General features: G+C 37.0%; 1 protein-coding gene across 1 annotated transcript in view; it reads right to left on the bottom strand.

The window, feature by feature from the left end:
• The window catches only part of LOC134532937 (uncharacterized), a 429,205-nt gene that overhangs the window by 114,476 nt on the left and 286,844 nt on the right, over positions 1-27,885 (bottom strand). The window contains exons 96-116 of the mRNA XM_063370011.1: positions 24,374-24,703; positions 23,971-24,285; positions 23,539-23,877; positions 23,140-23,445; positions 22,740-23,045; positions 22,319-22,639; positions 16,782-17,111; positions 16,379-16,693; positions 15,949-16,287; positions 15,554-15,859; positions 15,154-15,459; positions 14,733-15,053; positions 10,507-10,836; positions 10,104-10,418; positions 9,673-10,011; positions 9,278-9,583; positions 8,878-9,183; positions 8,457-8,777; positions 909-1,238; positions 506-820; positions 76-414 (exon numbers count right to left, since the gene is read on the bottom strand). Of these exons, the coding sequence (XP_063226081.1) occupies positions 76-414; positions 506-820; positions 909-1,238; positions 8,457-8,777; positions 8,878-9,183; positions 9,278-9,583; positions 9,673-10,011; positions 10,104-10,418; positions 10,507-10,836; positions 14,733-15,053; positions 15,154-15,459; positions 15,554-15,859; positions 15,949-16,287; positions 16,379-16,693; positions 16,782-17,111; positions 22,319-22,639; positions 22,740-23,045; positions 23,140-23,445; positions 23,539-23,877; positions 23,971-24,285; positions 24,374-24,703 (6,735 nt within the window). The remainder of the gene's footprint in view (positions 1-75; positions 415-505; positions 821-908; positions 1,239-8,456; positions 8,778-8,877; positions 9,184-9,277; positions 9,584-9,672; positions 10,012-10,103; positions 10,419-10,506; positions 10,837-14,732; positions 15,054-15,153; positions 15,460-15,553; positions 15,860-15,948; positions 16,288-16,378; positions 16,694-16,781; positions 17,112-22,318; positions 22,640-22,739; positions 23,046-23,139; positions 23,446-23,538; positions 23,878-23,970; positions 24,286-24,373; positions 24,704-27,885) is intronic.

Below are 27,885 nucleotides of genomic sequence, written 5' to 3'. Positions count from 1 at the left end.
GAAAAACTTAGGTGCTGACTAACTTTGTCATTGAACTGCCAGTAAAGTATATATTATGAATAAGACAATGCTTACGTGGTGGTGGTTTGGGATAGCAGTTGGTGAACGGGTCTCCTGTGTATCCTGCAGGACATGTGCACACCGGAGTGTGGTTGATGACATTGCACTGGGCCCCTGCGCCACAAGATCCTGGGCATGGATCTCGACACTTCTCTCTCATGCAAGCCTTGTTGCTGGGGCACTCCGAGGAAATGACACACTCTGGTCGACAGTTGGGAGGACTGCCCATGTAGTTAGGTAGACAGGAGCATGAAGGCCCTCCTCCAATATCTCTGCACTGGGAGTTTGGTCCACATGGAGATGGCACACACGGGTCCCTCACCACAGGAGTGGCCGGCTGAACTGGTGGTGGTGCTGCAAAAATGCATAAAATTTGTAAAGAATCTTTCAAACTTACTAAAACTGAGAAAAAAAGTTATATCTATTTTAATAATAAAATCCTTACGTGGTATGGGATAGCATCTCAAGAATGGATCTCCTGTAAAACCCTGTCTGCAACTACATATTGGACTGTGGTTGATCACTTCGCAGCGAGTATTCAAGCCACATGTTCCTGGGCAAGGATCCACACACTTCTGGTTGACACACGCTCTGTTCTGTGGACACTCCGAGCTCACAACGCACTCTGGCCGACAGCCCGGTGGACTGCCGATGTATGTTGGCAGGCATGAGCACACTGCCTGTCCATTCACTTCTCGACACTGACTGTTGGGTCCACACGGAGACGGACTGCAAGGATCGCCGGGTTCTGCTACAACGGCTGAACAACACACAGAACAACTGTGAGTACAAGAGGACAACTACTTTAATAAGATACTCCATGCTATGAATACGTGAGTGTTGCTTACGTTCCACAGCCTGAATGTTGCAGTATCGGAATGGATCCCCTGTGTAGCCTGGACGACACGTGCAAGAAGGCAGATGGTTCACCACCTGACAGTCTGCATTCTGACCACATGTTCCTGGGCACGGGTCCTGACATTTGTTTCTGATGCAGGCCATGTTGGAAGCACAGTCCGTGTTCAGAACACACTCCGGTCGACAGCCCTCGTAAGGGTTGCCAACATAGTCTTGCTGGCATGTGCATGAACCTGCTCCATTCTGTTCTCTGCACACTGCATTAGCTCCACAGGGTGATGGAATGCAAGGTGTGGGTCTTTCTTGAGGAAGTTGTTGCACTGAAGAGGGAGAAAATAATTTTAATAATATTATGAAATATTTAATAAGTATTACACATAATTTTATCGTTAACAGTAATTAATTAATTTTATATTTATAACAGAATTGATCATCCCTAATTTTTTTGATGAATGTTTATAAGAAAATAGTTTAGATTCAAAATTAAAATTAAAACAAACAGATATTAAAAATTAAAAACTTTGTAAATTTATATAATATATAGTAGAGCTTTTGTGGTTCTTCTTTCCTCAGAAGAGTTATTTTCAATGGTAATTTTTTATGATTTCAAATGCAGAAAGAAAATATAATTAATGAGTTTTAAACTCATAGTTTAATAGCCATGCATTAAGCATAGAATTCTGCTGGTAAACAGTGGTTGCCTGGGAAGGCAAGGCTAGCATGGTGGTCACCTGAGTGGATGAAAAATTGGAGTGCGCCTTGGCTAGCAGTGGCAATCTAACTTTTTATCCTGTTTCATCTGTCAAGTGATCTAGAACCTTCACCTCACCCTTATCAATCAAGGAGGTTCAGGAAGCCTTAAAAAAAATGTACTTAAGTGATGCATTGTCAGGAAGATAGTGTAATTTGTTTTATCTAAGCAGAGTTTTGGTGGCAGTAATTAACAGCGGTCTAAAGTGGGTTAATTGATGCTATTAACGAAGCAAAGCATGTTTTTTTATTTTTTTAATTAAGATGTTCTTATTGCAAGATAAAAGTTTATGATAATACAACCCACACTTACAGTTGTAACAATTTTGGTAAATTAATCACATTATTTTTGGGAAAATTCTGTGTATGTATTACATTAGTAAGTTTTACTTATTTATGTTACAGAACTGTCCTTTATTTTATATAGAAAAAGTCTTCTTTGTAATGGACAGAAAATTTTTCTTATTTGAATATTTTTTTAAAGTATGATCGACTGAAACATAATCTTATAGGCTCATTAATGTTAAAAATAATAAAAAAATAAGAAGCTATTTACAGTTTAGGGAGTAATAAAGAATGGTTTTGCTTTTGCCTTTAACTCTTTAATAATGTGTAGATAGTGATCATGTTTGTATAAATAAGCTGCTAGGCTGAAACAGTTTATTTTTATATTATTTATTATATATTAACAGTGTTGTTAAAAGTACTCGGAAAAAGTAATTGGGCTCAATTACAATTACTGTGGTGAAAATGTAACTAATTACAAGTAAAAATTAGTTTACATAGAAGTAATCAGTAAAATTACAATTACAATTACAATTACTTTCCGCTACCATTTTAAAAATGAACTACGATTCAATTTTTTACACTTTGTTACATTAATAAACATACATATATGTTTTGTTAAAAAATGATTTCATGTAATGATTAAATTTATTATCTTTAATTAAATGAATAATATTTGATGACAAACTTGCTTGAATAACATAAAAGACTTCTACAAGTAGCTACCTGTAATAAAAGTAACACTCTTTAAATTTTGGAATTGACCTTACAAAACAATTGCATTTTAAAGTTCTCATCAGATAGATTTCCTCTCTTGATGGCAAAAACATCATTACCAACACTAAAAATACGCTCAACGGGAGCACTTGACGGCAGCGATGTGTTAAATTAAAAATACAGATTTTAGGATAGGGTAATTTTGGAGACACTGCAAGTCACTTTGGCTCTTCATTTTTGATCATAGATGTTGTGCATACGATCGTAGCACTACAAGCGTAAAATTATAAACTTTACTAATACAAAAGTTCTTAATTGTATTCATTATACGTTCCGAGAATAAAAGTAACGGTAAGTAAATATAAAGTATCGATTACCTTAATGTATCGATTACAATTAATTTTATGTATTCCGATTACAAGTACGAATTAAATTTTTAAAATGTAATTCGTTACAAGTATAAATTACTTGAAAAGTAATCGTTACAAGTAATCCGATTACTTGTAATTCGTTACTTAACAACACTGCATATTAATCCAAAGCTGACAAATAAAAAATACCGTAATTACCAAAATTTCAAAATATGTAACAACAAAACTGTATAATTACTTCCCACCAAATTAGCATCCATTTTGATTGTTTCCTGTGCTAATACTGTATTACACATTTAAAATAAAATTGAAATCTTTTATTATTCATTAAATTAATATTTTAAAAAACTGAAGGATAATTTTTTGTATTAGGTGTGTATATTCCAGTTTTCTGTGTATCACAATAATAAAAAACAAATATTATACGAGGTAAAAAAAAAATAATAATAATAATAATAATAATAATAATAATAATAATAAATGAGATGAAGTGGAAGAGATATTGGCAAAGATTCAAGAGAAATGTGACATGCAAATCTCCATGCACCAGAAGATCAAATGGAAATGGCATAACTCAGTTAGTTATGCTTAGTTCTTTAGATCATTTGTTGCTTCCGACAAACAAAAACTGGTGGGAAATGTTTCTCAGATCAAATATGAATAACTGAATAAGCAGTTTTTATTATACACAGCTTTGTATTAAGAACATCTTTATTTGTTATTTGTATCTATTGAAACTCACAAAGATACAAAATAGCAAAATACAAATTTACACTGTTGGTTTTTAATTTCGAAATATTTTTATAATGTGATAATATTTTGGTAGCAATAATAGTATACATTTATATTATAATAATACTTATAGTAAAACTTTTATAATTGTTGGTCTAATTCAACTAATGTATTAGGTGTGGTGATCAAACTAAATTTTATACACTGCATTTAGCCAAAATTAAAAGCTTCAATAATTTTTTACTATTAATTCAATGAATATCACTAACAGATAAATTATATGTTTTTATTATAGTACCTTTGAGGCATGTATTTAATATTTATTGCACAAACAAATTGTTTGTGAATGGAAAATAAATAAATTATGAATGCATTTGATGACAGCTTCAGGCTAATAACTCTCTGCACTATTTATTTACACACCACAAAACTGTATAGATTAAACTACTGGTTGTACATAGTGGTTAGACTCAAGATATTTAAACATATCCTTGGTACAAGGGACACTCTTTTGTCTGGTTAACAACTGATACAGAAGCTTGGTCTGAAATTTAATATTACTGATGGTAAATAGTTGTAATTTTGCATGAAATATATTAACTATGAGGTTTTTTTTTGCTCTACATTAAAGAGTTTTCAGTGCTGAGTAAAATTACTTCAAGAATAGATGATTAAAGTGTGCTAACTTGCGGAAAATACTGCAGTAGCTAATTAAAAAGGTACTTGGAAAAACTGGAACACATCATATCATACACCTCATGGTAAAAACATTATTTGGAAGAATATGAACTAACATTTTTATATTCACAGATGTTTACTGATATTGTCATGTCTTAAAGACAAATTTTTGTTTGTTAATCTTAGTTTTGCTAAGAAACTTATTAATATAGTCTTTTTCAGTACAGTAAATGAAATAGTACAAATAAATATTAGTTTAACAAAAAGCTAAACAGTTGGATTTCAAAACTTCCAGCACTTGAGTTTTAAAGACTAAAATTTTCAATTTTATTTTATTTTAGGAAAACCCTAAATTGAGAAATTCCTGCGTAAAATGACACAAGGCAAAAAAAAAAAAAGGCAGGAACAGAATGTTATAAAGATTGTGCAAGTTTTCTTCCTAAAATTTTTCTTTGAGAAAAAGATAAAAAGAATACTGTGGTTGTTGTAATGTTGGTACTAGCTTGATAATGGAGGATTTATAGGTACTGTTAGAGCATTGTCTAGACCTAAAGCTCAGAAACAGATGAATGCACTGGTAACTAAGGATATTAACAAGAATGGTGGTAGGCATGTACCCTTTAAGCATTTTTAGAAAATAACTATGATGGACTTCAAAACATTTCATTTTCAAAATACAGAAAAACTAAAACAGGTCCATTGTTTAGTTTTATTCATGTCAATTGAAAAGAGTTGAATCATAAGTAGTGAAATTTAAGCTATACCTATTACATTCTAATAAAAAAAAATTCTTCTAAAATAGAAGCCTATTATGCGTGAAGCAAAATAAAGACGGGATTATATGGTGTGTATATAAATATATATAGAGAAAAATTGTTTAAGTATAACTAAAAACTTATTTTATTTAGCCAACTGTACCGAGTCTAATACTTCTCATCCAGTGCACATTTCATATCAGTGGACTGCTGGAACGAGAAACAGCTCATTCTTCCGTACTTCAAGCATGCGGAATGTCATCGTGTAACATAGGAGAGAGAAAGAGATCTATGTGGATGATGACTGGAGAAACTGACAATAAAAATTCTTGCAGTGACCAAGTCATCAAAGCAGAGACCAAGTCATCAAAGCAGAGACCAAGTCATCAAATTACTCAATAAGCAGAGGTATAGTCAGTAAGGAAGCAAGACCCAAGTATCATATTAAATTACAGAGTTGTAAAAATAAAACTGATAAGAATTTAAAAAGTAATATTAGACAAAATACTACTGACAAACTTATACTTAGATAACAATTTAAGAGTTAACTTGACATCGTCCGGGCCTGTGGCCCCTTTTAAGTCCAATATGCCACCGCCCAAACACCACCCACCCTCCATTCAAACCTCCCGCCTACCCGTGCGTACGTGTGCGTGCTTGTGTGTTCGCCCAGCAAGAGGGCGCTGTCGAGTCAGTGCGCCGCACCCCTAAAACATAATTAAATGTAATTGTGCAATTTGTTTTAATGTTTCCCAAGTGCAACGAGACGGCAGATCGGCCGGGAGGGTTTTACGTACTTTTAATTAAAATAATGTATTAAAATATAATAGCGTTTACGGACATTCCCAAGGAAAGCCGAAGCCAGACATTATTTAAATGTAATTCTTAATAATTGTAATTCGTAGTATTCTTTTTCATTATTCAGAAAATGTCACATAATTTTTAAATCATTCTTGTCATGTTACTTTAGTTTCCCGTGGCACGAATTCACAAGTATCTTTAACGGCAATTGTTTCGGCGGGAGGACGCCATGTTAGTCGAGCCGCGCCATGAGCTCAGTCCAGTCTTCCGCCATCAACGACCGAGAGCAGACGCTTCAGCACTCCGGGGACCTCACCGCTTGTTTTCACCGCTAAGTAATTCTGTTTAACTTTAATTCTTTCTAAATCGTTTTCTCTTAGTCCTCGGAGTTACTCTCGGTCGGGGGACTATTTAATTAATTATCTTACGACCAGTAACAGTCTTTTTCTATGTATTACGTAAATTGAGATGTGACCACGTGGTGGGTCATAACACCTAAACCGATTCGTGCCGCGGGCGTTTTACTTAGTTTTAATCGTGTACGTGTGTGAGTAGAGCTGGTCGAATAAATCAAGTGTGTAAATTTAACGTATTATTTTATTATTTTAAATCTGTGTGACCATATGGAGTGTGACGGCGTGTGGGACGCCTCAGAGCCCACTGCGTAGATAATAGCGTGCCCGACGCTGAGAGCGGGCAGGGATTAGTGCTAGGTGTTTTCAGGGGGGAATTAAAATCACGCCTCACATGGGCGACGTCACGACCCTGGGAAAGAGTCTCACATAGGTCCGTGCACGTGGCACGGTGGCGCCCATAAAACCCAAGCACGCATTAAAACTAAGTTATTAAATATCAGAGACGACGGCCCCCGTATCAAACTATTGTAGACAATTAGAGAGCAAGTTATGTGCAGATTTACTTTGGAACATAATAGAAACTTTTGAAACATTCTAAAAATTTTAGGAACATTCTCAAAACTCTATGATGAAAATTCCCTCTATGTTATCAAAAATAGTAAATAATTGAACCAACATTTTCACATATTTCATGACACCAAAATATTTATAATGTTTTCTAATCAATATATACAGCAGTTTTGTAGAATTTCTAGAGTATTTTCGATAAGAATAACAAGGTTATGAGACTAACATTGGCCCAACATAAATAGATATCTTCTGTGTTATGTTGTTAATGAAAAATCACATAAAAAAAATACCAATTTACTCACATAAACTAAGCATCAAACAAATTTATTCAATTCCTTATGATAATGGTGGCAGTTACCAAAGAAATTTCCCGGACAAAATATATTGGTATTATTAAAAGGATTTACAACAATTTAGCATTGGGTTTGATGTTCGTTATAGTAAGAAAATTTTTTTTTTCTGTCATCCCTAATGATAAAAAAAGGTCACATTCAAATTTGTTTTAAATAATCTTTAAAAATTTTACAAAAACTTTGAACAGATTCAATGTTTTTCCTTCAATTCATATTTTTTCCCTACCACTTGCAGAAGTGGTTGATCGCATCAAAACCTCAAAAAAGGTTTCAAAGAAATGTTTTGGCAGTACTCTTAAGAAGTAAAAATAACTTCCAACGATACAATATTTTTCATAATAAAGGAGGTAAAGTGGTTATAGAGTATTTCATAAAACTATCCCCATTTCTAACCCCTTAGTCCATATTTTCCTAATAACATACTCAATAAATATTATATATACCACTATTTTAGGAACAGTCTGAATATTCATTAAGAAAAAAAATATTATAACTAACATACTATGTCCATAAAATGTCATGTATATGTAAACTTTTTAGTTGACGATGGTTTTGGCGTCTAGTAACCGACCTATAAAAATCTTGATAGAACTAGATCGTAACAATAGCAGTTGATAGATTTCCTTAAGATCTACTTAAAAGATGCATCAAAACAACACCATTATAAAAAAAATATGAATCAACAAAAAAAATTTTTCGTTTAGTATTGTAAGACACAGGAATATTCTTGCAACAAAAACATTAAAACCAGTACAAAACTGACTAGCCCACAAAAGATTCCCTACAGCTCAAAAATAATCATTCATAGTATTTAATTAAAAAATTATAATATGACCTGAACTAAAAATCTTTTTAAGGATTAAAAACATTTAAAAAACTGCAAAATAACACACAATAAACAATCACAATAATTTGATACACAAAAAGTCAATCTCTTCTAGCACAAGAACTACAAAAACTATATTAACAAAATACTTTGAAAAAACATTAACATAAATTTATAAGATATATTCCTACTTTTTTTTGTAAATACAATAAAAAAATACTTAATGATTTATTTCAAATAAAAACTTTTGCTATCAAAAATGATTTAATATATATACGTCTATGACATTAGATAAAATAGATCAAAAGGACAGTTGCAAAAAGATAAATAAATAATATTCTTACATTGTTGCAGTGCGCAATATGTGAATGGATCTCCAGTGTAGCCAATAGCACACACACAAGTTGGAGTGTGGCTAACCACCCTGCACTCTGCATTTGCTCCACACAGTCCTGGACAAGGATCTCGACACTTCTGGTTGATACATGCCAGGTGGCTGGCACACTCGCTGTTGCTGGCACACTCAGGCCTGCAGTTCGGTGGAGAGCCCTTATACTCCGGCAAACACGAGCACGAAGGGCTATCCCCTGCTACCTGGCACTGAGCATTAGGGCCACACGGAGAAGGCTGGCATGGATTCACAGGTGGTGGCGGAGGGGTGTCCGCTTCAACAACCAAACAAACACACCAAACAGTGAGGACCAACTGACACGCAACACCAACAACTCTAAGTACCAACCATTAATGGATACAAGCAGCTCTTACGTATTGGTGTGCATCTGAGGAATGGGTCTCCAGAGTAGCGAGGTGGGCAGCTGCAGATTGGATTGTGGTTGATGACCTGGCAGCGAGCACCAACACCACAAGTTCCAGGACAAGGGTCCCTGCACTTCTGGTTCGAACAAGCCTCGTTCAAGTTGCAGTCAGAGTTCACAACACATTCTGGTCGACATGCTGGTGGACTTCCAATGTAGCCCGGCACGCAAGAGCACACTGCCTGGCCGTTTATTTCCCGACACTGGCTGTTCGGTCCACATGGCGATGGATTGCAAGGATTCACAACACCCGGAGCTGCAAAGATAATGCAAAGGGTAGAATTCTCACACTCATAAGAAAGCAGAAACAGTATATGTTACATGCAATTACTCAGAATAGTATTACATACCTTGAACTGGCCTACACTGAACAAAAGGATTCCCAGATTTTCCTTGAGGACAGCTGCACATTGGAACGTGGTTCACAACATCGCAAATGGCATCTTGGCCACATGTTCCTGGACAAGGATCAGAACACTTGTTTCGAATGCAGGCCTTGTCTCTGGGACACTCGGTGCTGAGAACGCATTCAGGTCGGCAGCCAGAGTACGGATCTCCTTGGTACTCAGGCAGACACGTGCAAACACCATCTGCACATTGTGCATTTGAGCCGCAGGGTGATGGATTGCAAGGGTCGCTGGGGGGCGCCTCTGCAGCTGAAAGAGAGATCGAAAAACTTAGGTGCTGACTAACTTTGTCATTCAACTGCCAGTAAAGTATATATTATGAATAAGACAATGCTTACGTGGTGGTGGTTTGGGATAGCAGTTGGTGAATGGGTCGCCTGTGTATTCTGCAGGGCATGTGCACACCGGAGTGTGGTTGATGACATTGCACTGGGCCCCTGCGCCACAAGATCCTGGGCATGGATCTCGACACTTCTCTCTCATGCAAGCCTTGTTGCTGGGGCACTCCGAGGAAATGACACACTCTGGTCGACAGTTGGGAGGACTGCCCATGTAGTTAGGTAGACAGGAGCATGAAGGCCCTCCTCCAATATCTCTGCACTGGGAGTTTGGTCCACATGGAGATGGCACACACGGGTCCCTCACCACAGGAGTGGCCGGCTGAACTGGCGGAGGTGCTGCAAAAATATATGAAATTGTTATAGGTACTCTAAATTTACCAAAGTTCAAATACTGAATGAAATCTATTTAAATAAAAAAAAATTCTTACGTGGTATGGGATAGCATCTCAAGAATGGATCTCCTGTAAAACCCTGTCTGCAACTACATATTGGACTGTGGTTGATCACTTCGCAGCGAGTATTCAAGCCACATGTTCCTGGGCAAGGATCCACACACTTCTGGTTGACACACGCTCTGTTCTTTGGACACTCCGAGCTCACTACGCACTCTGGCCGACAGCCCGGCGGACTGCCGATGTATGTTGGCAGGCATGAGCACACTGCCTGTCCATTCACTTCTCGACACTGACTGTTGGGTCCACAAGGAGACGGACTGCAAGGATCTCCAGGTTCTGCTACAACGGCTGAACAACACACAGAACAACTGTGAGTACAAGAGGAAAAATACTTTAATAAGATACTCCATGAAATGAATATGTGAATGTTGCTTACGTTCCACAGCCTGAACGTTGCAGTATCGGAATGGATCCCCTGTGTAGCCTGGACGACACGTGCAAGAAGGCAGATGGTTCACCACCTGACAGTCTGCATTCTGACCACATGTTCCTGGGCACGGGTCCTGACATTTGTTGTTGATGCATGCCTTGTTGGAAGCACAGTCCGTGTTCAGAACACACTCTGGACGACAGCCCTCGTAAGGGTTACCAACATAGTCCTGCTGGCATGTGCATGAACCTGCTCCATTCTGTTCCCTGCACACTGCATTAGCTCCACACGGTGATGGAATGCATGGTGTGGGCCTTTCTTGAGGAAGTTGCTGCACTGCAATGTAATAATCATAGGAATTTTTAAATATACTTTCTTCTTACTGCTGATTTGTATCACACTTAACTTATTACTTGAACTGTAAGAAATATAACAGTTATTCTTTTACAGTTCAATTCTAAATTCATGATTTTCTTTCAAACTGTAAAATTAAAACCACAGCATGATATGATTGATGTGAAGTTAACCATATCTAAAAGCGATCTTATAGCCCTGATCTAGCTACTTTAAACAATTATATAATTTTTATATGCAGAACTTACATACAATTGTAACTTGAACATTTTGCCTGTTAAAATATAAATTTTAACTACTACTATGCTAATTTTCGTAAGCATTACACTTAGCATAATAGGTCAAACATGATTTACTTAGGCCTATATTTTAATATAATCATTAATTATATCTGATCTTTTAAAATATTATTTAAATAATTAAAACAGTCCAATTTTCTAAAAAATAGTAAATTAACTGGTCTTAATGCTACATGTTTTCACTACAATTTATTGACTAACAGGTCGAGACAAGATTTTATGGTGTTATACGAAATTAAATTTCATTATTGAAAATAGTGGATTGACTTTTATAGTCATTACTAATTAAAACTCAGGTAATAATATGGACATACCAATCAAAGTCGTGTTGTTCAACCACTTCAATAATTTGTGATAAGGCAATTAATTCTATAAATACTATCTACATAAGGATAAATAAAAAACGACAACTAAAACGTACAATATTCTTTTGTAATGCTCGTAAGTTAAGGAGAAAGTAATAAATGAAAATAAATAGCAAAACTCAACATTTGTTCCTTTTATTCAACATCTAGAGCCAAGATGTTTAAGATTTTATATTTTGACTTGTTTTGTTTGGAAAAATTTAATATTTTGTTGTTATTGATTGTTCCGCATGCAAAAAAACCAATACACATAAATAATGCTGATGCCATCCCTTGTGAGACACAAAACATTGAACATACAAAAAATAAAAAAAAAGGCTCAACGGAAGAACTTGTCTTCATAAATCGCAGCACGGCAGGCACCTAATACGTCCTACGCCACTCAAGCTTTGTCCCAAACAGAATCCAGCATTAGCTTGCCGGAAATGCCTACAACAAAAATAATTCTACCAACCATCTTTAAAAACAAATAAGGCGGGAGATTTAAACTGAAAGAACACCTAAACCAAACATTGTTATTATTTTTATGAATGTTGTGAATATGTCACTAATATCGTTCATAAATATATAAAAATTACTCAAACTTTGGCAATCACATCTTATGTATCAAAACAAGAAATATTTTAATTGAACTACTACACCTTGACGTCCTACCGCCGGAGGCCATCCGAGCCCGGCCTCAACCCGCCAGTATTGGCTCCTGCTGGTGGAACACACCCCTAGCAAACCCAACCCAGGTCAAGCACGGAGCTGTGACGCAAGTACTCCCAGTGTTACAATTTTGCCACACAACTCCACCTAGCGCTAACAACCGTCAATTAATCGTTGAAGGCACTCGTAAAACAATCTCATTTAATCAACACGTAATTCGAAAAGTGCGTCATAGCACACGAGTGCAAGCCCCCTCAGGGCACAGTAATTAACGAACGCCCTTAAGTTTCATCATGGCCCAAGGGATTACATTAAGTGTAAGATAAGGTGCTGAAGCAACATCCAGGACAAACCACAAACATAAACAGAACCAGTGGTTTTTAACATTTAATTGCGAGTCTTTCCTTTGACTCACTTTTTCAAATAAAAAAGTTTCAATGTTAGCAATTAAAACTGTAGTCAATGTTTAGAAATGAAATTATCACCTGAATAATTAATCACACAAGGGTCATGTACATTTAGTGATTAAGTTATCAAATATTAAACCGAATAACGATAATATTTTCTTGACTCGTGGCTTGGCGCATGGCGGAAATGTCCCCCCCCCCTCCCGCACGCCAGCCCCCTCCGGCAGTTTTGATCAGCTCGCGGCCCGGGACGAACGTGTTCGTTCCGTGGGGAGCCTTCAACTTGCAATTCTCTAATTCTTCACACTGGTAATTATAGTCATGTCTCAAACCTTCTATAACGTCAACTCCCCACACGACCCCGGGTCGGTTTTTACGGTGCAGGGATTACCCCGGCCGTCGTAAATTTCTGCCTTAAGGCCACGGGCCACAGGGCTGCCTTAAGGTCAGCAATGTCCGGACCTGGCCGGCTCCAGGAGACAGAGCTTTAGTTAACGCAGCCGAGCAAACGTCTGCCGGCCTCAACCACATCCCCTCGGGATTAATTTAATGTGAATAATTCGCACATGCGAATTAGGCTTACCACCTGTTATCTTTAATATACAGACGTGGCCGACTCCAAGTGACCACTAAACCTCCCCTACGACGAACTGCCCTACGGAGAGATATTCGTAACACAATCAAGAGTATAGTGTCGTGTAATTCTCGTGTATCCATTTCTGTCCAAAGAACTAATAAAGTCTAGTGTAGTGTACAATCCATGTTCATCAATAAATACGTGTAACCCACGTTCACGAGTGCAAATGAGTGTTTCTGTTGCGTAGTTAGGCACCAGCCATCTATGCTGAATAGGAAGTGATGATTCATTAGCAGCTAGATTACACTATTAAATCCAAGCCACCAAATCTAGGGAAGCACGCTGGGGCTGTTGGCCCAAACAAATGGTTAGACGCATGAGCTAGCCTGGCGCCCTCCCGGAAAATCAAACCATAATCCACAACCAGCCCCTTAGACTCGCCGCGGGAATCGAGCACGAGACCCCGGCTGACAGCAACCTTCTATAATTATTATTAATGTTAAAAAATACGTGATTTTGTACGTAAATTAATTTATTTCTGGTGCCGATATAGTTTCAAATTTAAATTTTACCTTATGTCATTGTCTTATACATATATTTCCTTGTGATATTTTCTGTAGTGTTTCAGCCATGACTATGTGATAACAGATATACACATTTATTACTTAGCTGTTAAGTATTTTAAATAAAACCTTTTTACATGTATTTTATTTTCCATTATTTTTAAAGACAATGTACGAAGTAACTGAATAAAAGAATATACATAAAATATAATTATATAAGTTTTTAAATAAAAGGATAGTTAAAGATTTATTATATTGAAATTTATTTTGCAATGTACAAATTAGGTAATTCTGGTATATTTTGTTTTACTCCAGTGCACTGCAATGTATTGAATTCTATTTCAGAGGTAGTCTGTGTACTGAATTGTGTTATAGTGTTATAATGGTATTATTCCTATTTACCATATAATATTGCCTCTACCAATAGATCTGTGATCAGTTTTTATTGCTTTTGTCGGTAAATTAATATGTATGTATTCGCAAGTATTGCATATAAATTTAACACACACACCAATCAGTGGAAAAAATATTTATTACTGAATATTACAATATTTTCATATACTGCTTCAGAATATTAAACTCACACTATACTTCTGAGTTAGCATTATAAATATAACACCTCTATTTTTTTGAATAAAACAGTTTCAATTCTAATCATCTCTCTTTATCTAAAGATGTACCACGTGACCAAATGTAAAAATAAAATTTTTAAATTCAAGTTTGATAAAACAAGCATATAGGATATAGCATTTAAACACTTATTACGATGTTAATACTACAGAGAAGAAAGATAAGAGACCCAAAATATTAAAATATTGCAAACTATTAAATTAGCATTACAGATAGAAAAACAAATTCCTTAGATAAAAAATCTGCAAAGGAAAAAAAAAATTAATGGTGTTTATTGTATAAGATGAAAATAATAACATATAGTCAAAATTAATTCAAAATATGATGAAACATATTCATATAAATAAAAAAAATTATTAATTATCTAAAGGTAAAAAAACACTTACACTGCTGCAGTGCGCAATATGTGAATGGATCTCCAGTGTAGCCAATTGCACACACACAAGTTGGAGTGTGACTAACCACCCTGCACTCTGCATTTGCTCCACACAGTCCTGGACAAGGATCTCGACACTTCTGGTTGATACAAGCCAGGTGGCTGGCACACTCACTGTTGCTGGCACACTCAGGCCTGCAGTTCGGTGGAGAGCCCTTATACTCCGGCAAACACGAGCACGAAGGGCTATCCCCTGCTACCTGGCACTGAGCATTAGGGCCACACGGAGAAGGCTGGCATGGATTCACAGGTGGTGGCGGAGGGGTGTCCGCTTCAACAATCAAACAAACACACCAAACAGTGAGGACCAACTGACACGCAACACCAACAACTGTAAGTAACAACCATTACTGGATACAAGCAGCTCTTACGTATTGGTGTGCATCTGAGGAATGGGTCTCCAGAGTAGCGAGGTGGGCAGCTGCAGATTGGATTGTGGTTGATGACCTGGCAGCGAGCACCAACACCACAAGTTCCAGGACAAGGGTCCCTGCACTTCTGGTTCGAACAAGCCTCGTTCAAGTTGCAGTCAGAGTTCACAACACATTCTGGTCGACATGCTGGTGGACTTCCAATGTAGCCCGGCACGCAAGAGCACACTGCCTGGCCGTTTATCTCCCGACACTGGCTGTTCGGTCCACAAGGCGATGGATTGCAAGGATTCACTACAACCGGAGCTGCAAAGATAATACATAAAGTAGAATTCTCTAACTCATAAGAAAGCAGAAACAGTATATGTTACATGCAATTACTCAGAAAAGTATTACATACCTTGAACTGGCCTACACTGAACAAAAGGATTCCCAGATTTTCCTTGAGGACAGCTGCACATTGGAACGTGGTTCACAACATCGCAAATGGCATCTTGGCCACATGTTCCTGGACAAGGATCAGAACACTTGTTTCGAATGCAGGCCTTGTCTCTGGGACACTCGGTGCTGAGAACGCATTCAGGTCGGCAGCCAGAGTACGGATCTCCTTGGTACTCGGGTAGACATGTGCAAATACCATCTGCACATTGTGCATTTGAGCCGCAGGGAGATGGATTGCAAGGGTCGCTGGGGGGCGCCTCTGCAGCTGAAAGAGAGATCGTAAAACTTATGTGCTGACTAACTTTGTCATTCAACTGCCAGTAAAGTATATATTATGAATAAGACAATGCTTACGTGGTGGTGGTTTGGGATAGCAGTTGGTGAACGGGTCTCCTGTGTATCCTGCAGGACATGTGCACACCGGAGTGTGGTTGATGACATTGCACTGGGCCCCTGCGCCACAAGATCCTGGGCATGGATCTCGACACTTCTCTCTCATGCAAGCCTTGTTGCTGGGGCACTCCGAGGAAATGACACACTCTGGTCGACAGTTGGGAGGACTGCCCATGTAGTTAGGTAGACAGGAGCATGAGGGCCCTCCTCCAATATCTCTGCACTGGGAGTTTGGTCCACATGGAGATGGCACACACGGGTCCCTCACCACAGGAGTGGATGGCTGAACTGGCGGAGGTGCTAAAAATTCATAATATTGGGAAAATAATTTTTTATCTTTAACTATGTTTAGTTAAAAAACAATGGCTAATTTAATTGAAATAATCCTTACGTGGTATAGGATAGCATCTCAAGAATGGATCTCCTGTAAAACCCTGTCTGCAACTACATATTGGACTGTGGTTGATCACTTCGCAGCGAGTATTCAAACCACATGTTCCTGGGCAAGGATCCACACACTTCTGGTTGACACACGCTCTGTTCTGTGGACACTCAGAGCTCACAACGCACTCTGGCCGACAGCCCGGCGGACTGCCGATGTATGTTGGCAGGCATGAGCACACTGCCTGTCCATTCACTTCTCGACACTGACTGTTGGGTCCACAAGGAGACGGACTGCAAGGATCTCCAGGTTCTGCTACAACGGCTGAACAACATACAAAACAACTGTGAGTACAAGAGGACAATTACTTTAATAAGATACTCCATGCTAGGAATATGTGAGTGTTGCTTACGTTCCACAGCCTGAACGTTGCAGTATCGGAATGGATCCCCTGTGTAGCCTGGACGACACGTGCAAGAAGGCAGATGGTTCACCACCTGACAGTCTGCATTCTGACCACATGTTCCTGGGCACGGGTCCTGACATTTGTTTCTGATGCATGCCTTGTTGGAAGCACAGTCTGTGTTCAGAACACACTCTGGACGACAGCCCTCGTAAGGGTTGCCAACATAGTCCTGTTGGCATGTGCATGAACCTGCTCCATTCTGTTCCCTGCACACTGCATTAGCTCCACACGGTGATGGAATGCATGGTGTGGGCTTTTCCTGTGGAAGTTGCTGCACTGAAATGGGGTAAAAGTATTGTTAATATTATTTAAAAGATTCTTGAGTCTTACACCTAAAAGTATTCTTAAAGTTAATAAAATAAATAATGTTTTTATCTTAAAATAATGTAAATCTAAACTCTTTGATTATGAGTTTATGAAAAATATGTTATTTTGGTTCTCTTAATTAATTTCCTAGAAATTTAATTTACAATAAATAGTAGATATATGTTTTTGCTAGAATTTTCTGGTTTTACTTTCCTCAAAGGAGTGTTTAACAAAGTTTTTTTTTTTTTTTTTTTTTTTTTTTTAAATAAGGTACAATTAGAACAAAATATTGAGTTTTATTGCTGCAATTCAAAAGCTATATATCGAAAAGCATATAAAGCTGTTGATTAAGGGTGGTCGCTTGGGAAGGTGTAATTGCGGATGTAGCCTTGCCTATTAGAAGCTATATTAAGTGTTATACTGTTTCATCTGTCAAGTGATTTCACATCCTTTCCCCTGCTTCCAGGATATTCAGAGACTGAACAATGTTAGTTGATTTTTGTATTAGTATACAGATTGCATGAAGATGTGTAGTTTTTCTACTAAGGGGAGGTTAGGTGGCAGTAATTATCAGCAGTCTTAAGTGGTTTAAGTGATACAGTTCCACAGTAGAGTATGTGGTTTTTAATCTAAGCTGTTTCTATTGCTGTTAATTTACATTTTCCAGGTGGCAAGATACAAGTATGCGATTATAATGCAATCACTTTTAGTATTACCATTTTTGGTAAAAATCATCACATTATTTTTGAGTAAATTTTGTTTACTATTTTCGTTTTATAGAAAAAGGCTTTATTGAAATGGTTACAAAATATTTCCTATTTTAACATTTTTTTAAGTAGGATCAACTGAAACATAATCTTATAGGTTCACTAATGTGGGAAATAATTAAAATATTAAGAAATAAAAGTGTCCATTTTAGTCGTCTAATTAAATTATTTACAAATTAATAAAAGTTATATACTTATTTTAGGCATAATTTTGAATACTATTCCTTGTATTTCTTTTAAAAATACTTCAGGATAATTTATTTACAATTTAGGGAGTAATAAAGAATAGATTTGTTATTAAGTGATGACATAACCTAATACCTTTAACTCTGTAATAATTTGTAGAAAGTGCTCATGTTCATATAAATAAGCAGGCTAGGCTAAAACAGCTCTTTTTATATTATTTATTGCATATTTAAACTGGTAATTAAGGAGGGGAGGGGGACACTTGAAGAGCCCACCACAATGTGACGTAGTTTTCGTTCTGGACTGTGTCTTTCTCCTCTGTTTGGTTTGCTTTGCTTATCCTTCCTTCCCTTCCTGAATCGATTCCCTTCCGCTCCGCGCAACTTACTTGCCTGTGGCAAGTCAAATTTTAAGCGATCAAAATTATTCTTCTTCTTCTGCAACCTCTTGACTGAGTATGTTGTAAGCTTAAAAGTAGGCTATGATCGCAGGAATAACTGGTGTATGGGCAACACAGTATAATTTGTGATTTTGATGATAGTTGAATTATAGTTAAGCTGCTGTCGTTTTGCAAGTCCTTAGAAATTTTGATACATACAGATAAACTGTCAGGGTTTTCGCATAGCAAAATTACAGGGCTCATGACCAAGGTCAAGTGTATAACATGCCTTGTAGCTCTGAGCAGTTTTAGGGTACGATATACCGAGTTGTGAGTTAGGCTTGAAGGTTAATCTGATACTTGCCTGGTCATGTTATTGACATGGTTTGTGTAAGGCTTGATTATGACATGAGGGTGTGAAGGTCATTTGTTTGATAATTCTTGGTTCTTACAGTTTAAGTAACAGTCAGGCTAACGTCAGTGGGGTTTTGAGCACGGAGGTGTATACTTAACAGTTTGTGCAATGAAGTTGCAGTTAGTATTTATTTAAATTTTGTTAAAAACAGCGTTCTTGTGTAATGTTGCTATGCAGAAATTGATGGTATTTTCTCACGGTTTACCTGTAAATCGGTCACAAGAGTCGCGCATGTTAGCCTTGTTACATGTTGTAAGGTGTTGTATTGTCACAAAAGTTGTCGAGTGTAGCACAACAAGGTAAAGCAGGTGAATTAATTGACCTTGAACTTAGCTGAAGTCTTTGTTTATGGTTGCCTTAAGGTTTGTTGTGTTTGCAAATTAATTATTTTAATCTAAAGCATGGGAATAACATTAATAAATTAGTATACCACAGGAACGAATTGTAATGTTGGAATATTGTAGACAGTATGAAAAGGTAGCTGCCAGTTGTTAATTATTCTCTATACAGACAGATTCATGTTGAGTATGTATTTCAAATTTGTAACTTGCTTTGAGTTAGCCAATACAGTAGAGCACCCCTTAACCGTAATTCCCACAAACGGAACTCCCGATATCCGGAACTAATTTTCCCAAAAAAAAAAAAAAAAAGTTACAAATTACAAAACATTTCCGCACTGGAACGAGGCGTTTCTGCTTATGCCTGACTGTACATGCCTTCTAGGCACGCGCGCGCGCACGTCTGTCAGAGAGCTAATTACACTTCTGTCAGAGAGCTAATTATAGCCAGTCTTTCCCGCGCATTGCGTCGACGAGATGCATGAAGTGTTATTCTTGTGTATGTGAAATGTAAACTGTGCGTGGCAGTGACTATACATTCTCCCGGAAGTGTGAATCACTTGCACGTCAACACCGAAGTAACATAACACTGCAGCTGTAGTCCTAATACCTCCCCTGACCACTCTGTTTCTTCCTCTTTCCTCACGCACGCACGCACCCACAGTGATAAGAAACACATGCCTGCCAGCTTGCTTGAATGAAGGTCATTCAACCGGCCCGGAGGCCGGCCCTACCACAACTCCCCTTACCCGGAATTTTCCCATAACCGGAATAGACCTCCCCCTGATTATTCCGGTTGAGGGGTGCTCTACTGTATAATTGTATAGTATGTGAATGACACTTAACTTTTCAATTGATGTTGTTGTTGGAATTCTGTAGAACAAGCACTAGCCTATGCAAACTTCATGTTACGAGAGAGTATTTACTAGAACGTAATATTATAAAAAAATTCTTTATATGTGTTGTTTTCAGAAAAACTAAGTATTTTGAACATTAAATTGACAAATTATAAGCTTGTTTATTAATTATTCGCAGGTATAGGAAGTAACAATGCTTTCTCCCTGTAAAAGATGCAATGGAAAGACACTTAGCATTTAACATCCTTCACTTCTTGTAGAGTAAAAGTTAGGTGTAACCAGTTTTGTGTTCATATTAATGCAGAGATGATAAGTAGTAGGCCCTAGTTACCAAATTTCAAAATATGTAACAACATAATTATACTATTACTTCCCAGCAAATTAATAACCATATTATTATTTTTCTCTCCTTATGCTGTGTTACATATTCAAATAAAATTAAAATCATTTTATTTTTTATTATTTCATTAAATTACAATTTCAAAATATAAAGGATATTTTTCTGTTTTAGGTAAGTATAGGAAGAGGGAAAATTCCAGCTTTCTGTGCATCACATTAATAAAAAAAATTGTAAATGAGGTAAATAATAATCATAATAACAAATGAGGTGAAGGGAAAAAAGCTAATGGTAATGATTCTAGAGGAATGAGTCATGCAAAGCTTTATGCACCAGAAAATTAAATGGAAGTGGTACAACTCAGTCGTTTGTGCTTAGTTCTGTAAATCATTTATTGCTTGTTAGAGAGTTTTTATCAACCATCAAAAATTGGCAGGAAGTGTTTCTCAGATCATATATAAATAAGTTAATAAGCAGATTTTGTAGACAAAAATAGTTACATGACCCAATTTTGTATTAAAACATGACTTTTTTGTTTTATTTATCCAAGGAAACTCACAATGCTACAAAAATAATATGTTATATATTTCCCCAGTGGTATTAAAATTATTTTTTTATATAATATAAAATAATATGTTTATAACAATAAAGTATGAATTATTATAATATTTATAAAAAATAACACTTTTTTATAATTATTTGGTTTAGTCTAAATAATAAATTAGGTGTAGTTATGAAAGTAAATGTTACACTTTGCATTTAGCCACCATTTATGGCTTGAATAATTTTTTATTACTAAATCAATGAAAAATCATAGCAGAGAAATTACATGTTTTTAATACAGCTGCTTTGATGCATTCAAGAGAAGTATTTCATAATAGAAAAATTTATTTGGATAACATTTGAAAGATTTACAAAAACTTTGAATGGATTTAATACATTACTTAATAAAAGAAATTATTAATATCAGATTTTCTTTCAATCCCTAATTTTCTCACACCTTCAGAGTTGTGGTTGGTCGAATCAAAAAGTGTTTCAAACTAACGTTTTGATACTAATCTAAGAAAGTAAAATATCTTCAAACAAATGCAATATTTTTCATAATAAGGGAGTTATAGTAGTTTTACAGTTATTCAAAAACCTTCTCCATTTCTAACACCTTACTCTATTTTTTCTATTAAAGAAATAATTTTTATCTCTTATTTTAAAAATATTCTATAATTTGATAGTAAATAAATATGATATTTAACATAACCATAAAAAGTTAAATAAAAGTAAACTGTTGTGTTGATAATGGAAATACTAGATAGACCTAGATGGTAATGACTACATACAACAGTTTTACCTCATAATTTAGCTAAAGTAATTATTAATATAATACCATTTTTAAAAAAATTATAAGCATTTCCATTAATTTTGTAGTGCTCTAAAGAACACAAAAATTAATACCATTCTAAGACTGACTTGCCTAAGCAGGTTACCACCACTTAAGGTATTATTTTTATTTCCAATAAAAAAAACAATGTCAAAAATTAATAACTGATATAAATTATAAATACATAAACAAAAACTTCCTTGTTAAACACATGAAAAGACTGTAAAATATTGCAAAATTGACAACCACTCTCACCAATTTAACCATAATATAATTTATAATGCAAAATAACTAAAACCATATACAAAAACTATCCTATGACATACTTTATCATAAAACATAAAAAAAGTTGAAATGTAAATTTTTTTAAAATACCTATTCTTAAAGCAAGTATAAATTATTCTTCTACTGTACTATATCACAATAATTCATCTACTTTCAAAATAAAAATATTTAAATACTCAAAATAAAAATTGTTTAAAAAAGGACACACACAAAAAAAGTAAATAAAATATTATCTTACATTGTTGCAGGGCACAGGTTGTAAATGGATCTCCTGTGTAGCCAATAGCACACACACAAGTTGGAGTGTGGCTAACCACCCTGCACTCTGCATTTGCTCCACACAGTCCTGGACAAGGATCTCGACACTTCTGGTTGATACATGCCAGGTGGCTGGCACACTCGCTGTTGCTGGCACACTCAGGCCTGCAGTTCGGTGGAGAGCCCTTATACTCCGGCAAACACGAGCACGAAGGGCTATCCCCTGCTACCTGGCACTGAGCATTAGGGCCACACGGAGAAGGCTGGCATGGATTCACAGGTGGTGGCGGAGGGGTGTCCGCTTCAACAACCAAACAAACACACCAAACAGTGAGTACCAACTGACACGCAACACCAACAACTCTAAGTAACAACCATCACTGGATACAAGCAGCTCTTACGTATTGGTGTGCATCTGAGGAATGGGTCTCCAGAGTAGCGAGGTGGGCAGCTGCAGATTGGATTGTGGTTGATGACCTGGCAGCGAGCACCAACACCACAAGTTCCAGGACAAGGGTCCCTGCACTTCTGGTTCGAACAAGCCTCGTTCAAGTTGCAGTCAGAGTTCACAACACATTCTGGTCGACATGCTGGTGGACTTCCAATGTAGCCCGGCACGCAAGAGCACACTGCCTGGCCGTTTATCTGCCGACACTGGCTGTTCGGTCCACAAGGCGATGGATTGCAAGGATTCACAACAACCGGAGCTGCAAAGATAATGCAAAGGGTAGAATTCTCACACTCATAAGAAAGCAGCAACAGTATATGTTACATGCAATTACTCAGAACAGTATTACATACCTTGCACTGGCCTACACTGAACAAAAGGATTCCCAGATTTTCCTTGAGGACAGCTGCACATTGGAACGTGGTTCACAACATCGCAAATGGCATCTTGGCCACATGTTCCTGGACAAGGATCAGAACACTTGTTTCGAATGCAGGCCTTGTCTCTGGGACACTCGGTGCTGAGAACGCATTCAGGTCGGCAGCCAGAGTACGGATCTCCTTGGTACTCAGGCAGACACGTGCAAACACCATCTGCACATTGTGCATTTGAGCCGCAGGGTGATGGATTGCAAGGGTCGCTGGGGGGTGCCTCTGCAGCTGAAAGAGAGTTAGAAAAACTTAGGTGCTGATTCACTTTGACAATAAAATCTCAGTGATATAAAAACCAAGGATGAGTACTACAATGCTTACGTGGTGGTGGTTTGGGATAGCAGTTGGTGAACGGGTCTCCTGTGTATCCTTCAGGACATGTGCACACCGGAGTGTGGTTGATGACATTGCACTGGGCCCCTGCGCCACAAGATCCTGGGCATGGATCTCGACACTTCTCTCTCATGCAAGCCTTGTTGCTGGGGCACTCCGAGGAAATGACACACTCTGGTCGACAGTTGGGAGGACTGCCCATGTAGTTAGGTAGACAGGAGCATGAAGGCCCTCCTCCAATATCTCTGCACTGGGAGTTTGGTCCACATGGAGATGGCACACACGGGTCCCTTATCACAGGAGTGGCCGGCTGAACTAGCGGAGGTGCTGCAAAAATATATGAAATTGTTATAGGTACTATAAATTTACCAAAGTTGAAATACTGAATGATATCTATTTAAATAAAAAAAAAATTCTTACGTGGTATGGGATAGCATCTTAAGAATGGATCTCCTGTAAAACCCTGTCTGCAACTACATATTGGACTGTGGTTGATCACTTCGCAGCGAGTATTCAAGCCACATGTTCCTGGGCAAGGATCCACACACTTCTGGTTGACACACGCTCTGTTCTGTGGACACTCCGAGCTCACAACGCACTCTGGCCGACAGCCCGGTGGACTGCCGATGTATGTTGGCAGGCATGAGCACACTGCCTGTCCATTCACTTCTCGACACTGACTGTTGGGTCCACAAGGAGACGGACTGCAAGGATCTCCAGGTTCTGCTACAACGGCTGAACAACACACAGAACAACTGTGAGTACAAGTGAACAAATACTTTAATAATATACTCCATGCTATGTATATGTGAGTGTTGCTTACGTTCCACAGCCTGAACGTTGCAGTATCGGAATGGATCCCCTGTGTAGCCTGGACGACACGTGCAAGAAGGCAGATGGTTCACCACCTGACAGTCTGCATTCTGACCACATGTTCCTGGGCACGGGTCCTGACATTTGTTTCTGATGCATGCCTTGTTGGAAGCACAGTCCGTGTTCAGAACACACTCCGGTCGACAGCCCTCGTAAGGGTTGCCAACATAGTCCTGCTGGCATGTGCATGAACCTGCTCCATTCTGTTCTCTGCACACTGCATTAGCTCCACACGGTGATGGAATACATGGAGTTGGTCTTTCTTGAGGAAGTTGTTGCACTGAAATGTTTTAAACATTACCGTTAGTGAATATTTATCGTATAATTAAGTGAACAAATCGTCTTAAATAGTAATTATAATTTTGTAAGTATATTTAACATACTCTTTCTATTCATTATATTTTTGTTGAATCATTTTTAATAAGTTTTTAGGCTATTGTAAGTAGTGTACTGGTTGCGCTCTAATTAAAGAAATTTCTAAACTATAAATCAACTATTATTGCTGCAAAAAGCCACTAAAATGTTTATTAAACACACTGTTTACTAAATCTTTATATTGCTGTATGTGTTACCAAAATTTTTTTTTAAATGGGAAGAGAAGGTAATTTAGAGGAGCATTTATTAAAGTGATTTTTGATATGCAGAAGGGTCGGGAATAACAAAAGGTAATTTATCATGGATAAATGATTGGTCTTTGTCCAAAGTGACATACAAATGCAAAGCAGAGTGAGAGCTAACATGTGACACACTTCATTAACTCATGAAGCATAAACTAACATATTTCCAACCATTATTATGATTTGTTTAGTGAGCTTTCCTTTTTTCCTATTTTCTGGTTTTATACATTTTTCAGCAACTAATTTAAAATACCTATTCATGGTATTTAAATTTCATATAATTCTAGTGATAGCACACTTTGTACCATACTGTACTGTACTGAGTTAAATAATATAAATATACATATATTGTTTTCAAATTATGGTGAAACATGTTTAACTAAGATTAAATATTATTATAAGCTGGTATAGAATAACTTTTTAAAACAATTCTCAATGTGACCGATAATTGTAAGTTTATTAGTAATTATAAAAACTTCTTAAGAGGGCATAACTATGAGTAATTTTATAGATGGTGCAAAATTATTGAATTTGGCAGAAAAACTTAAACAGAGAATGGATGAAAAAGTAAATAAACATCTATATTAATAAAAGAGAGTTTTTGTCTGTCTGTGGTTAAGGTAGTGCAGAGAATGTGAGTTATACAGCCTAGAAATTTTGCAATTGAATCTTCCAGGGGATATCCTTTTGCATCTCAAAGAGGTTTTTCTAATTTTTTTAAAATAATATTCTTTAAATAATTTTTGGCCATGTTTTCTTGATGATCTACATGGCAACTGCTATTGCATTGTTGGTACTTTATTCAATTTTGGATCTTATCCCAAGTCTTTCTGTAATAATCACTTCAATCCTATTGACGTTGTTCAGGGCTACGCCCTCCCTTAAGCCCGATGTACCTCGCCCGCTCCAGGCCCCTTCACCATCCACCATCACCTTCTCTTTAAACTGTCTGCCAATGAGTGCATGTGTGTACATGCGTGTGTTTGCCCACCCTGCAAGAGACGTATTTATTGAGACTGTGCCACGCACCCCTAATGTAATTACTATTTAAATATTTAATTGTAATTTTTTTTATCTTTTCTTTAACTATTCCGTAGAGTATTTATGTTCACAGGTTAGATATAAGAACTGAGCGGCGCCATGCGCGGCAGGTTTCAAAACTACCCGATGTGGGCAGACTATTGTTTTTGAACTTAAGAAGAAATTAGTAACATTTTTATGTAATTTTAATTCAGGAAAATATTTTTAAATTATTATTAAGAGCTATAAGGGCTTAGCTTCGCTATTTTTTCCCTCCACGTCATTGTTTGTTGCCTAACGGTAAAACCGAAGCTTCCTGCGGCCATAACACTCTGACCGCAGCACAGTCTCTTCCGATCGCCGCCCGGGGTAGGACACGTCTTCGGCACCTCGTCGACCTTATCGTGTTTATTAACTGATCGTTTAACATCTGCCATACATAGTAAGTTTTATAAACTTTTCTTTCTTCTGCGAGGCCTACTTCAGGTGGTAGACTGCTTTAACTAAATATTTTAAGTCCACGGGACATTTTAAATAACACTACAATACTTCCTTCTAGGGCAGGTCATGTGGTACCCTGGCCCGCACCCAAGTCGGACGATTTGGCGTTGGCATCTATCTCAGTTTAACTTAACATGTAGAATTTGCAAGTGCTTGTCTGATTAAGCAACGTGAGCAATAAAGCCTTCTGCCAGACACCGTGCATCTTTCATCCTCCGACCACGAGGAACACCTATGCAGGAACCGGGGTGTGTGGGACGCCCTAAGAGCCCACTGGCGACCATCATTCATGTGGAGTGAGAAAGCGTGCCCGCCGCTTAGAGAGGGCTGACAGGTTAGATTGCAAGTAGTATCGGAGGTTGTGAGCCGGGTCACACATGTGAGACGTCACAGCCGTGAGATAGGAGTAGTCGGGACCATATACCCAGTAGCACATGTGGTGGCACCCCACATCGGATTTAAGTAACAGAAACCCAGTGCGATAGCACTATTGGCACAGTATTGTTAATTAAATAAATGTGTACTTGAAATGTGTGTTGAAACAAAGACAGTGTTATTGATTTATATTTATTCTGGTTACTTTGGCAGTAACAAATTTTTATTCCATAAGTTGATTTTCAAAATTATATATATATATATATATATATATATATATATATATATATGTGTGTGTGTTTGTGTGTATATGTATATGTATATATATATATATATATATATATATATATATCTGAGTTTGTGTATGTATTGTTTTAGATGCGGTAGTGGTGTATGTATTGTTTTAGATGCCGTAGTGGTGTATCCATGAGAGGGTCAATGGTGTACCCATGAGGAAGAGCATTATAATGAATAATGAGCAGTGAGAGTGTGTTCTACTTCTCTAGCAAAACACAGGAACATCAACTAATTAAGTAATAAAGTAGTAAACTATTCATCAATATTCAACAAACCAAAATATAGTATTAATTATCTGATGTGCCTGACCTTATATAATATTCAAAACCCATACCTGCAATATATATATATATATATATATATTTAAAAACCATTGCTGCAAAAACGTTAATGATGCCTACTAAATTTACAGTATGAGGAATATCACAAATGTGCCTGATTTAATTTTGTTAATAATTTTTTTCTCAAACTAATAAACTAATCATTAACTCAAAAATTATAAATAAAATTCTTAAATAGCCTAATGTAGGAAAATTCTAAATAAGTCATCATTACAAAAAGTAAAAATTAATAATTTACACATTTATTAAGCAGTTATCTCATATGGAAGGTATAATTAACAAAGTGTCATTAGCAGTTAAAATATACTATT

This window comes from Bacillus rossius, chromosome 6 (assembly GCF_032445375.1).
Source record: "Bacillus rossius redtenbacheri isolate Brsri chromosome 6, Brsri_v3, whole genome shotgun sequence".
Lineage (NCBI taxonomy): Eukaryota > Metazoa > Arthropoda > Insecta > Phasmatodea > Bacillidae > Bacillus > Bacillus rossius.
The sequence above is the reverse complement of the archived record's forward strand: the minus strand, read 5'-3'. Positions and strand labels throughout refer to the sequence as shown.